The following is a 13,839-nucleotide window of genomic DNA, read 5'->3' as shown; positions in this document are numbered from 1 at the left end:
CAAGGAGCCCCCTTCTGGGGCAACACAGTTTGTTAGCTCTCCTGAGTCTGTCCACACACCTTCCTGTGCCCAACTCTAAATGTAAAGACTCCCAAAAAGAACCATAAAGAGAAAATCGTTTTTACGTGCAGTTTACAAACACACAGGGGAGGAATGGTAGCAAAGTCACAAAGTTACAGTTGGTCTGTATTGATAGAAACAGCAGGGTTTTTTAATGCAATATCTCCAGTAGTTATATCAGAATTGCAAAAGTCAGAGGTAAAATTGTTTTGCTTATAGACTAAGTAACTTCGAAGAAGTGGTCCAAGGATTCATTCCCGTTGAGAATTTGAGCGAGACAGGGTGACCTTTTTGTTGGTAGTGGCGGCGGAGCTGTTGTTTGTTTTGTTTTCATCTCAGGGAGCATTGTGCTTTTCTGTTGTAGCATAGGATGCAATGAGAATGGATAATGAAAAATACCTATTCCAGATGGAGGCAGGGCAAGGCAGTCACTTTGTTTTCACAAATCAAAGTGTCTTTTGAACCCGATGACCTGCTTGTCTCCCATGAGATTTTTGCAGCATGATTCTCCCATCTAATTTTTACTAATTATGCATATTTTTCTTTGTGTGGAAAAGGAAAATAGAAATCCAACATGTCCATTATTATTAAACCTTTAGGATTCACTCGGTTTTCACTACTCACCTCATTGTCCCAGCTAGAAATTTCGGAATCCTCTTTCCAGCGTTTCACTGGACTCCAAGCCTTGTCTGAGGATTCCCCATCATGGCTGCTCTCCTGTCTCCGGTCCCCTCATGGCCAACTCTTTGTAGTCGTGAGTCCTTGTTTTTTGTCCTGAAATATTAGTCACCCCGCCAGGTGGTATCACCAGCAGGAGTCACTCTATGGCTTTTGGTCTGTGTCAGATCAGTTACTTTGTTTTTAAACTGAGTTAAATCCAGAGGAAGAGGGAGTGGTCCCCAGTCTGCAGTGGTTGGTGGTGCCACTGCCCCTTTCTCAGGCCTCAGCAGTTCGTTCTGTGATGGGAAGCTCTTCTGTCTCATGCCAGGCTCAACCATTGGGTGAGACCTGTGCTCTTATGATGTCCTCTGCATCCACACAGCATCCCAACCCACGCCATCACCTCCCAAAGCACCGCCGAGCCCTAGGCGCCCTTCATGTCCCTGTGCCCATGTATACAGCAGTGACTCCTGCTCTTTTCCAGGCTGTGGTTCATGTGGAAAACGATGGTATTGGTACCACGCCCTGGGGCAAGTCGAAAAGGCTGCTCTGGGGAAGTGGTAGTTCCTGCCACCTGGACCCTATGGGGACACCTTGTCTCTCATTCAGGGCTCACGAGTTGGGAAGCTATGAAACTGTGTCTGTCATAATTTTTTTTAAGGAAGATAACAAAATCTTAAAAAAAAAAAAAATGCTGCAGCCGAATCCTCTCCCTCTCCTTGTTTTTGTTCTCAATCTTGACAACATCCAAGGTTGCAAAACCAGTCTTCCGTGCTCATTAAGGAGTGGGAGTGCTCCCGTGTGCACGATGATTGAAAGGATTTACTGTTTCCTTCCTCCGTCACTTCCCTGCTAAAGAAGGACCCACCGTCTTCTCGCATCAATGAATTCAAGTTTGTCTGACAGTGGTTTGTGGGATTTAATGATAAAGTCGCCAGTGTGCTGAGCTCAACAAAACGAAACTCTTAGCCAGAGTTGAGTGTGATTTAATGATAAATAGATAAAGCAAGTTGCTCAGAAGACTACTCTTGTACAAAGGATCTCCAGTCTGTTTTAAACGCTGTCATTGGAAAATAAATATGCTACATTTGGGGGTTTTCAGGCAAAGCATTTTTGTCAGACATTTTTCAGCTGTCATCAAGTGAATGATGACACTCTTATTGTAGTAATTTAGACATCAGCATTCTTTTTCTGTCCAAGCTAAAATAAGCCTCTTAAACATGGGATAAGAGCAGGTACCAAAATTACAAAGGTTATGTTTTATTTCTTCCTCCCTGGAATCAAGATGGCATTGCCTCCTCCCATGGGGTTCCATTTCCGGCCCTCAAGTGTCACGTGCCAGAGAATTAAACAGCAAAAGAAGTTATCCTTTAGAGACGTGTGTGGAAGAAAAATATTTCAAATGGCTTTCAGGAGCTACCTAAATATGTCTACTTGGGGGATGGGAGACAAGGAAGGAATTTAACTTTGGACATGTGCCAATTCCACCTGAAACATTTAAGAACAGCCAACTTTGCTACAGGCACTCATTTACTTAGTTCCAGAAGTAAATTAATGGAACAGCATTGGAATCTGCAGGTGGGATGGATTAATTGTCTTGCAGGGTTATTGGTAACGCTTATGTTGCTTTGCGAAGTAAAGCACTCCCTTACTCCATAAAGATGTCATTGGAAGCACCTCTGTCATTGGGAGGAGCATGATGAATAAGGATAAAGCAAATTAAGGAGACAAAGTTGTATTTTATTTAATTTTTTCCCGCAGGAAGTAAAATGTCAAATTAGTAAATGTGATACGATAGAATCATTCAATAGCATCCCCATCAGAGAGACAAGCAGATCATCCTGTTACCCCATGTCAAAGGGCCCCTAGTTTTATCTATTATTTGTCAAGCTTTTCTCCCCTCCTTTAACAGTTTCTCTTTGCTTTGTAGGGACCAGAATGCAGATGTCATATATGCATACATTTTTGTGTTTTGACTTTTATTTGTTAAATAATACACGTCCCAGCATACCTCCATTCAGGGCATTTTTGAGGTTATGTTAGAACTACCATATGTTTTCTTGACTTTGGTGAAGAACAAGCAGGAGCCTACTTCTAGCTAACTTCTACTGGGTCTTGAGTCCATTGACATCACCATGTGTTAAATGCTTCACACACATTTACTCATTTAATCCTCACAATAACCTTGTAAGGTGGGTACCATTATCATTCTTGTTTTACAATTTAAAAAGCTGAGGCTTAGAGGCATGAAATAACTTGCCCAGAGAGTCAATCCCACATCCTTCCAGCACCAACAGTCCATGCATCCCCCAGGAGGAAATACTGTCTTCTCTGTGTGTGTGTCCACATCGAGAACATTCAGCGATGGGGAACAGACTACGCTGCACTAACGTGGCTTCTTGTGTTCTCTTTTTGCCTCCCGTCCCCACCTCTCCCTCTGCCCTCTTTCTCCGTTTTGGCTGCATTTCAACTCTTCCCTTCATTTTCTTTGCCAAAGGCAAGTACGCCATGCGAGACCTGGTCCACAGGCTCCCGGGTGGGAACAACAGCAACAACGTGGCGAGCAAGGCCATGTCGGACGACACAGTGACAGCGGTCTGCTGCACCCTGCACGAAGTGATCACCAAGAACATGGAGAACGCCAAGGCCTTACGGGATGCCGGCGGCATTGAGAAGTTGGTCGGCATATCCAAAAGCAAAGGAGACAAGTAAGTCAGCCGGTGACAGCGTGTCACATAGAATTGGTTTTGGTAGAATTGGTCCTAAGTGTGCCCCTGATGTCCCCTGGTTACGGATAACACTATTGAACACCGCTGGAAAGCCCTTGCATAATCGAGAGGAGGAGAACAGCAGATGCTTTCCAGTCATCCCACTGCACAAGGAAAGCTGATTTTACTGATAATTTTGATTTGAGAAATAACTCATGACTTGGTGGCTCCTGTGATGTTGGTAAGATAGACTTGCCAATCCAGCGTCCAGTCTAGTGACTAGTGTGTTCCTCCAGTGTGGGAGAGGCAACCTGGATACATGAAGGTATTTTGTGACGGTTGTTCCTCAGTGGTTACAAGCCCAAGTGTTGACGGTGTATCTACATCCTTTTGTTCTGCCCAGCGAGTCATCACACAGGGGGTGTGTGGAGTCAGAGGGAACTCGGTGCTAACCCAGCACCCTCCCTCACCACCTGTGCGTATGGGACGGATCATTTAACAAGTCACTATGCCCATGCTTTCCAATCCAAAACTGAGGGAGGGGCTGTCTTAAAATACTTCCTGGAACAAGTAATAATCAAACCCTGAAGGCTGAATAGAAATTTTGCAGGCAGAGGGAATGATGGGCAGAGAGGAAGGAGGGCTTTTATGCCAACGGAATAAAGAGAGATGAGGGTCCTGTCAAAGTAACCACACCACCACGAAGAGGAATGTCCCAGGTTTGATTGAAGAATCAGTGCTATCTTAACTGTACGCAACCAAAACATATCTTCACAAGCCAGAGTGTCAGTGTATCAGCGAGCTGTCAATTTCACATTCACTAACCTTAATTAAACTTCGTCTCCTGGAAGTCCCTCAATGTAATCAAATAAGGTTAAAAGGGTAAACCTTTTGTTATCAAGGGTCTACTTCTTGACTTTTCATTCTCTGCCCCCCTTATTCCTTTACATCTAAATGCTAAATAATTTTTTTTTCGTTATTAAAGGCTGTGAGCGATGCACTTTGAGACTTTTTGGAAATACTCACATTTCATTTAATTCAGGGTATTAGCATTGCATTACAAAAGGAATCTCAGGGCTTCTTTTTAAGCGCCATGAGACCTCCAAATAGGCTCAATCAACAATTCAGTATTGGGATCCAAATACTTTTCTATATCAAGTAGGGAAGCCCCACTGGACCCATGTAATAATTGTGCAGTGTAGACTGTTGGCTAGAATTATACCTTATAAAACTGTACTTACAATAACATGCTCTTCTACATAGGCAGGAAACCACATAGTTTTCTTATTTATATAGCTTGAGAAGACCTGTGGAATCTCTAACTGAAATGCTTCCCTGTTTTGAGCATTAAGAGTTAGTATGTTGATGCTTTTCTTAAGCAAACACACATGCACACACAATAAAACTATAATCCACAAAAACACTCTGGTATATTTATCTACAGTCATGAGACGTTCAAAGAATAAAGTATATTCTCTGAATTGTAAGACTATAGAGCTTTGGGAGGTGGCTTGGCACATATTAATTCCTTCCAACTGTGTGACCGTCCCTATTACAATAAGCATCACAAAATGAGCCTTAAAGAGAAAAGATGTTCTTTTTCAGTCTCATGGTCAAAGAAAATTATTTGGTTAAACAACTTAAAAACTCACTTGAGGAAACCATCTATGAAATAGTATATATCCACGTTGCCAATCCAAAAAATGGTCCTGTTAAGTCTGTTCCCATTTGGATTACTGTTAATGGGAAGTTCCTTTCACTGCAGATAATCTCATAAAAGTCCTTTAAATTGACTGAAAATTTCTTTATGGAATAGTTACTTCTTTCATACCTTTTTTTTCTTTATCTTTTTTCCCCCATTGTTAACAATCTGGATTTATGGATTTATTAATAAGAAGTCTTGAACTGGTTTGAGTCAAGCATCTTCCCAGATACAGTTCTCCTGCTTCATCAGTCTCATCCATTCTTTTATGTGGTTTATCTCTTTTCTATATAATGACTAATTTGGGGATCAAAACAAAGATTTTATGACTGGGGATATCTTCATCTCCCACCTACACTTCAGTGTGATTATTGCTTTTCTTAAAGCACTGCTCTTAAAACAGAATGAATCCAGAAGAATTTCTCTGGATCTTAGTGCCAAACTCACCATTTGTCACTCAAATCTGTCATGCTGGTAGCACTGAGAGTCCCATGGCCTTCCAGACATATTTTAATAAAACAGGAATGTTTTATGGAAGATAGAGTTTTCAGAATTGGAGTTGATTTAATCATTGAAAAGGGAGGAGTATCAGTTTGCTCTAGTTACTTTATAAAATGCTTGCAAACTTGCCTTCCCCCCTCCAAAATTATTCAAACTTTTAATTTGCAATAGCATGAGAAAACACAGATGAAAAAACATGTGTAGCTATGATTCTCCATTTTAGGTATTTATATGTTTTATTTCTATATACACACAAGCTTAAAGAAGCCATGATAGTGAGTCAGTCTGGCAAGTTGCCAATCACAGTGTGTTTGAACCATGTAATTCACCATGTCTTGCCAATACAACCATTGGAACTGTTGTTCTGAATCCTGATGCTGGAATAGCCCTGCTGAACACCCACAGTGAATTGCACCAACTGAAATTCTCAGCCACCCCTAGTTTGACAACTCTGGTGAAGATCAGACATTGTGTAATCGTTCATGACTCATAGAAGTATTATACCTACTAGTTTGAAGTCTTGATAACTTATTCTTTTCACATGATTTTAAACACCCATTATGAACATTTTGTCATGTCCATCTATTTCAAAAGTACATTTGAGTTTTTTCAAATTTTAATAGTTATATAGGAAACAGGGTTGAATGTGTCACCGTATTTTGTCTTAAAACAGAAAAGCCATTAACAATCTCAACTGTTACTTGTCAGTAAGGAATTGTGTTTTGTGGCTGAGGTTATAAACACTTGTCACGTTAGAAGCACTCAATTGTTCAAGTCCTTCAATCAAAAGTTATAGTTTTTCAAGTAGACGTTGCATGGGACCGGTCTAGTGGATGAATCAAAATGAAAGTCTAAGAACAAAGTAATGTTTCTTTGACCTTCATAAGTTTTTATAACACTGTGATGTATTGGCATTTTAACTGAGAGGTTAAAAGCTGCTATTCATTACACATTCACAGTCTCTCTCTATTTTGTAACTAAGCAAGAAGTACAAAAAAAATTACACTGTGTCAGAGGAATTTTTGCATACTGAATATGTTTCAACTCTATTATCGCTGCTGAATATTAATATATGTTCCTCTAGAGTTGCTTGACTTTTGTCATAGACGTATATCTAGCTAGCAGTGATAAACACAGCAAAACATAGCATTTAATCCTTGTTCAGCGTTGATTATATAAGAACAGCATGTGAGGATAATCACGGCTGCAAAGGTTCTCCCCAAGGAGCCTCGGGCTCTCCAGCACCAGGAAGACAAGCCCCCGGATGGGAGAGCCGGAGGCTGTAGGAAACAGACTCTGCTCTTAAAAGGCTCACGCAAAATCTCACGCACTCTGAAACTGAGCACAGAGGCAGTCATTTGAGAATAGCCTCGGTCAGACCCGCTTACTGATCTTGGAGAGCCTCTCAGGGAGGCAAGAGGCAACAGAGAATCCCCTTGAGGGCAGAGATGCTAGCAGCAGCCATTTTGGGGAGCTAGTTCTCCCACAAGGACACTGGAGCTAGCAAACATGATTTTGGAGTCCTCCCTCAGTCTATTAGTGCCAGAGGCTGACTTGCCTACCATCCAGCCTGCCCCAGTCCTGGGAGGACCAGCCAGCTGTGCCAGGACATAGCCCCACCCCCAGCAGGCCAGCAGCCTCCACACCAGGCAGTGCCTGGCAGCCAGCCAGGCCAGGGACCAGCCCCACCTACCAACACACCACAGTAGTCAGCCCCACTACAAAAGAAGGGCCCACACAGCTCACAAAGTGTGTGCCCCTAGAGCATATATGTCTGGTGTTCAGAGGAAGAGCGTGTTGCTGGGCCCCACAGGACAACTCTTACATAAGGCAACTCCTCCAAGATCAAGAAATGTAACAGACCTACATGATACATGGAAATGAAAACAGAGAAGTAAGCAAAATGAGACGACAGAGGAATATGTTCCAAATAAAAGAACAAAATAAAACCCCGGAAGAAGAACTAAGTGGAGATAAACAATCTACCCAACAAAGAGTTCAAGATAATGATTATAAGGATGCTCAGGAGAAGAATGGATGAACACAGTGAGACCTTTAACAAACATTAGAAAATATAAAGAAGAACCAAATACACCTGAAGAATACAGTAACTGAAATAAAAATACACTAGAAAGAATCAACAGTAAATTCGATGATACAGAAGAGTGGATCAGCAAACTTGAAGACAGGGTAATGGAAATCATCTGAGCTGAAGAGATCAAAGAAATTTTTAAAATGAGGATAGTTTAAGATACCTTTGGAACAACATCAAGCATAGTAACATTCGCATTGTAGGGGTCCAGAAGGAAAAGAGAGGAGAGAGAAAGGGGTGAGGAACTTATTTGAAGGAATAATAGCTGAAACTTCCCTAGCCTGGGAAAGAAAACAGACATCCTGATCCAGGAAGTCAACAGAGTCCCAAACAAGATGAACCCCAAGATGTCCACACTTAGATACACTGTAATTAAGATGGCAAAAATTAAGGATAAAGAGAGAATCTTAAAAGCAGCAGGGGAAAGCAACTAATTAAATGCAAAAGAATTCCCATTAGACTCTCAGATGACTTTTCAGCAGAAATTTTGCAGGCCAGAAGGGAGTGGCATGATATATTCAAAGCAACGAAAGGAAAAAAAACTTCAACAAACCAAGAATACTCTTCCCACCAAGGCTGTCATTCAGATTTGATGGAAAGAGAAAGAGTTTTAAAGCCAAAAGCCAAAAGCCAAAAGCCAAAAGAATTCAGCACTACTAAACTGGCTTTATAAGAAATGTCAACAGGACATCTCTAAGTGGAAAAGAAAAGACCACAGCTAGAAATATGAACATTACCGAAGGAAAAATCTCACTGATAAAGGCAAATATACAGTAACTGTAGAGATAAACTACTTATAAAGCTAGTAAGAAGGTTAAAAAACAAAGATAGTAAAATCATAATAAGTAGTTAAGGGATACACAAAACAAAAAAGATATAAAATGCGAAGTCAAAAATACTAAATGTGAAGGAGGGAGATAAGGATAGTGGAGTAGGAAGACACTGAACTCACCTCCACCCATAAACACATTAAAACATCTACATGTGGAACAGCTCTCACTGAAAACAACCTGGAGACAGGCAGAAAGGCTTTTACAACCAACTCTGTAGAGAAAGATACACACAGAGTCTGATAGGAAGGGAGGAGATGTGATCGGGTCAGGAACTGTCCCCTTAGCGAGGGACATAGAAGAGGAGAGAGATATCACAGCCTCAGGGATCCTCTCTGGGGAATGATGGGTTTGAGCCACATATGGGGCACTCCAGGCCTGGGATCTGACACTGGGAAGACAAGTCCCCTTCCCTGGTTCGAACACTAGTGGGACTTACAGGAGGGCTGTAAGAAATTGAGACTTTGCTTGTTAAGAGCATGTGTACTCGCAGACTCACTCTGCACCTGGCCACAGTCCTGGGCAGGTAATTTTTCTGTCTACCGCAAGAATGTTCCAGGGCACTGTGACTACTTTGACCTTTCAAGGGCAATGCAACAACCCTGATACATGGGGTAAAAAAAAATTGTTTGAATTTAAAAGTGGGAAAAAAAGAAAAACAGCACATGCACAAACTTGCTTACTCCTGGGAACAGCTAGTGGAAACAGCTTGAAAACTGGGGCTCTTACTGGTTTCCCAAGGCCACCACAGCCCACACTGGGAACCTGTGCCAGCCCCTCTTGCTCCAGTGCTGCTCTCCACTAGAGTGAAGGTGCCGTTGCCAAGAAGAGTACACACACTTAGAATGGAGCCAGCTCAGACCTGACCCTGCCTGTGAACAGAGCAAAGGCAGCCATTAACAGCATAAACACAGAGGCAACAGATTGAAGACTATCTGGGGCTCTGACCAGCTCACTGGAACTGTCACAGATTGTACCCCAGCCCATACTGGCCACCTGCTCCAGTCCCTCTTGCTCCAGCACTGCTCTCCACTAGGGTAGAGGCCACCATTGCCAAAGAGAGTGGGCACACTCAGAGGGAATGGAACTTTTGGGCCTGGGCCCAGCCCCTGATAGGGTGGAAACCACCACTGAGCACAGGAGAAGCCCTGGTTCACACATGGCTCTGGCTCTGATTCTTCCATCTCCAGCCATACCTCCCAACAAGGTGGTAGCTGCCAGCACACCCCAGGGGAAGAAGTGATCCATGCTCACTTCAGATACAGCTCTCCCACCAAATCCACTGAATACATGCAGATTACATAGGGATGCTCCCATCCAAGACCAGGAAAGGTAACTGTTTAATCTAATCTCATAGAGACAGAGAAAGCTAAACAAAATGAAGACAGAAGAATATGTTTCAAGTGAAAGCACAAGAAAAGACCCTTAAAATACCCTAATGAAAAAGAGATAAATAATTTACCACATAAAGAGTTCAAAGCAATAGTAATAAGAATGCTAACTGAAAATGGGAAGAGAATAGATGAACACAGCAAGAAATTTAACAAGGAACTAGAAAATATAAAAAATAACCAGTCAGATGTGAGGAAAATAATAACTGAAATGAAAAATATACTGGAAGGAAATAACAGTAGACTAGATGATACAGAAGAATGCTTAAGTGATCTGGAAGATAGAAAAATGGAAATCACCCAATCAGAACAGCAAAAAGAAAAACAAAATTTTTAAATGAGGATAGTTTTAAGTGACCTGTGAGACAACATCAAGCATACTAACATTTGCATTGCAGGGGTCCCAGAAGGAGGAGAGAGATAAAGGGGTAGAAAATGTATTTGAAGAAACTATGGCTGAAAACTCCCCAAAACTGATGAAGGAAACAAATCCAAATACAGGAATCACAGAGAGTCCCAAACAAGATAAACCCAAAGGGACCCACACCAAGGCATATCATAGTCAAAGTGGTTAAAGTTAAAGAGAGAATTCTAAAAGCAGCAATAGAAAAAGAGTCACATACAAGGGAACTCCCATAAGGCTATCAACTGATTTTTCTGCAGAAACCTTGCAGGCCAGAAGGAAGGTAGCATGATGTATTTAAAGTACTGAAAGGAAAAAACCTACAACAGAGGATACTCTGCACAGCACAGTTATCATTTAGACAGAAGGAGAGATAAAGAACTTCTCAGACAAGCAAAAGCTAAAAGAGTTCATCAGTACTAAACCTATAATAAAAGAAATGATAAAGGGTCTTCTCTAAGTGGAAAAGAAGTTGGAATCTATAGGAAAAGGAAAATCTGACTAGGAAAGGCAAATACATAGAAAGGACTGAGGATCAACTACTTAAATAAGCCAGTACAAAGATTAAAAGACAAAAATTTTGAAATCAACTGTAACTACAATGAACATTTAAGGAACAGTCATGAAAATGTAAAATATAACATCAAAAACATCAAACATGGGTGAAGGGAGTAAAAAATGTAAATCATTTAGAATGTGTTTGAGCTTAAGTGAATATCAATTTAAAACAAGTAGATATAGTTATAGGTCAACATATATGAACCACATGGTAACCACTCACCAAAAACCCACAATAAATACACAAAAACTAGACAGAAAGGAATACAAACATAGTACTGAAGAATATCATTAAACCACAAGAGAAGTGACTACAAGAAGAGTAAAAGAACACAGAAGACCTATGAAAACAACCAGTAAACAAGTAACAATTGGCAATAAGTACATACCTAACAATAATCACTTTACATGTCAATAGACTAATTGTTCCAATCAAAAGATACAGAGTGGCTGATAGGAGTAAAGAAAAAAAATCTTCTATATGCTGCCTACAAAAACCTCACATTAGAGGTAACAGCACACAGAGACAAAGTGAGAGGATAGAAAAGATATTCCTTGCAAATGGAAATGAAAGGAAAGCTGGGATAGCAATACTTATATCAGACAAAGTAGACTTTAAAACAATGTCTGTAACAAAAGACAAAGGAGGGCATTATATAATGATAAAGGGATCAATACAAGAAGAGGATATAACATTCATTAACATATATGCACCCAATAAAGGAGCACCTAATTATATAAAGTAAGTATTACTAGACTTAAAGGGAGAAATAGACAATAATACAATAATAGTAGGGGACTTGAACACCTCATTTACATCAATGGACAGATCATCCAGACAGAAAATCAGTAAGAAAAGAGTGGCCTTAAGTGACACATTAGACCAGTTGGACTTAATAGATATCTACAGGACATTCAATCCCAAAAAAGCAGAATAAATGTTCTTTTCAAGTGCACATAGATTACATGCTAGGCTACAAAATACATCTCAACATATTTAAAAGGATAGAAATTGTATCAAGTATCTTTTCCAACCACAAAACTATGAAACTAGAAATTAATTGCAGAAAGAAAAATGGGGAAAACAAACACGTGGAGACTAAATAACATGCTGCTAAAAAGCCAAACAGTCAAGAAAGAAATCAAAAAAGGAACCAGAAAATATCCCAAGACAAATGAACTTAAAAACTTAAAAGCACAACTTCCAAAATCTATGGGATGCAGCAGAAGCAGTTCTAAGAGGGAGGTTTATAGTGATACAAGCTTACCTCAAGAAATAAAAATAATATCAAATAAATAATCTAACCTACCATGTAAAGGAATTAGGAAAAGAATAATGAACAAAGCCCAAAGTCAGCAGAAGGAGGGAAATAATAAAGATCAGAGCAGAAATAAATAAAATAAAAACAAGAAAAGATTAATGAAACCAAGAGCTGTTTTTTTGAAAAGATAAGTAAAATGACAAGCCTTTAACTAGGCCCATTAAGAAAGAGAAAGTGGCCAAATAAATGAAATAAGAAATGAAAGAGGGAAAAGTACCAACAATGACATCAGGATACAGAAAATCATAAGAGAATACTAACAAACAGTATACGCCAACAAATTGGAAAACCTAGATGAAATGCATAAATTCCTGGAAACATACAGTCTTCTGAAACTGAATCAGTATGAAATAGATCATCTGAACAGGCCAATCACTAGTAGTGAAACTGAATCAATAATCAGAAAATTCCCAGCAAACAACAGTCCAGGACTGTTTCACAGTGGAATTCTACCAAATATATGAAGAAGAGCTGATACTTATCCTTCTCAAATTATTCCAAAACATGAAAAAGATGGAACACTCCCAGATTCATTCTGTGAGCTACTCTTACCCTGATACCAAAACCAGAAAAGATACCAAAAAAAAAAAAAAAAAAAAAAAGAGAGAAAGAGAGAGAGAGAAAGAAAGAAAGAAAATTACTGGCCAGTATATCTAATGAATTTAGATGCAGAAATCCTCAACAAAATATAAGCAAACCAAATTCAACAATATATAAAAAGAATCATACACCACAGTCAGGTGGGATTTATCGCAGGAATGCAAGAATGGTTCAACAAATTAATCAACGTGATACACCATGTTAACAAAATGAAGGATAAAAAGCATACAATCGCCTCAATAGACACAGAAAAAGCATTCGAAAAAATTCAACATCCATTTATGATAAAACCGTTCATCAAAGTGGGTATATACCCACAGGTAATATGATACTCAATGGTGAAAAGCTGAAAATTTTTCCTCTAAAATCAGGAACAAAACAAAGATGCCCACTCTTACCACTTCTATCCAACATAGTATTGGAAGCCTTAGCCACAGCACTCAACAAGAAAAAGAAATAGAAAGCATTCAGATTGGAAGGGAAGATGTAAATGGTCACTACTTGCAGATGACATAATACTATATATAGAAAACCCTAAAAGCCCCACCCCAAAACTGTTAGAAGTAATAAAGATTAATATACCAGGTCTGCTGCTTTTCTATACACTAATAATGAAATATCAGAAATCAAGAAAATAATCCCATTTAAAGTCACATCAACACGTATAAAACACCTAGGAATAAACTTAACCAAGGAGGTGAAAGACCTGTGCTCTGAAATTTATAAAACTGATGGAGGAAACTGAAGATAATACAAGGAAATGGAAAGATATCTTGTGTTCATGGATTGGAAGAATTCATACAAAGCAATCTACAGATTTAATGCAATCCCTAAGAAAATACCCACAATATTTTTAACAGAACTAGAACAAATAATACTTAAATTTATGTGGAGCTACAAAAAGATCCCCAAAGCCCAAGCTATCTTGAGAATAAAGGACAAAGCTGGAGGTATTACACACCCTGTCATCAGGCTATACTACAAAGTTACAGTAATCAAAACAGTATGGTAC

General features: G+C 39.7%; 1 protein-coding gene and 1 non-coding gene across 3 annotated transcripts in view; both read left to right on the top strand.

Moving 5' to 3' along the window:
* Positions 1-13,839, top strand: part of CTNND2 (catenin delta 2) — an 886,271-nt gene that overhangs the window by 827,528 nt on the left and 44,904 nt on the right. For both annotated transcript variants that reach the window (XM_074356308.1, XM_074356299.1), the window contains one exon: positions 3,218-3,428. In XM_074356308.1, coding sequence (XP_074212409.1) covers positions 3,218-3,428 — 211 coding nt within the window. The remainder of the gene's footprint in view (positions 1-3,217; positions 3,429-13,839) is intronic.
* On the top strand, positions 9,043-9,168 carry LOC123617476 (small nucleolar RNA SNORA77). Its single transcript, XR_006725630.1, has one exon. It is a non-coding gene; the product is annotated as a small nucleolar RNA SNORA77 (small nucleolar RNA).

This window comes from Camelus bactrianus, chromosome 3 (assembly GCF_048773025.1).
Source record: "Camelus bactrianus isolate YW-2024 breed Bactrian camel chromosome 3, ASM4877302v1, whole genome shotgun sequence".
Taxonomy (NCBI): Eukaryota; Metazoa; Chordata; class Mammalia; order Artiodactyla; family Camelidae; genus Camelus; species Camelus bactrianus.
Note: the sequence above shows the minus strand (reverse complement) of the source record. Positions and strands in the feature narration are given on the sequence as shown.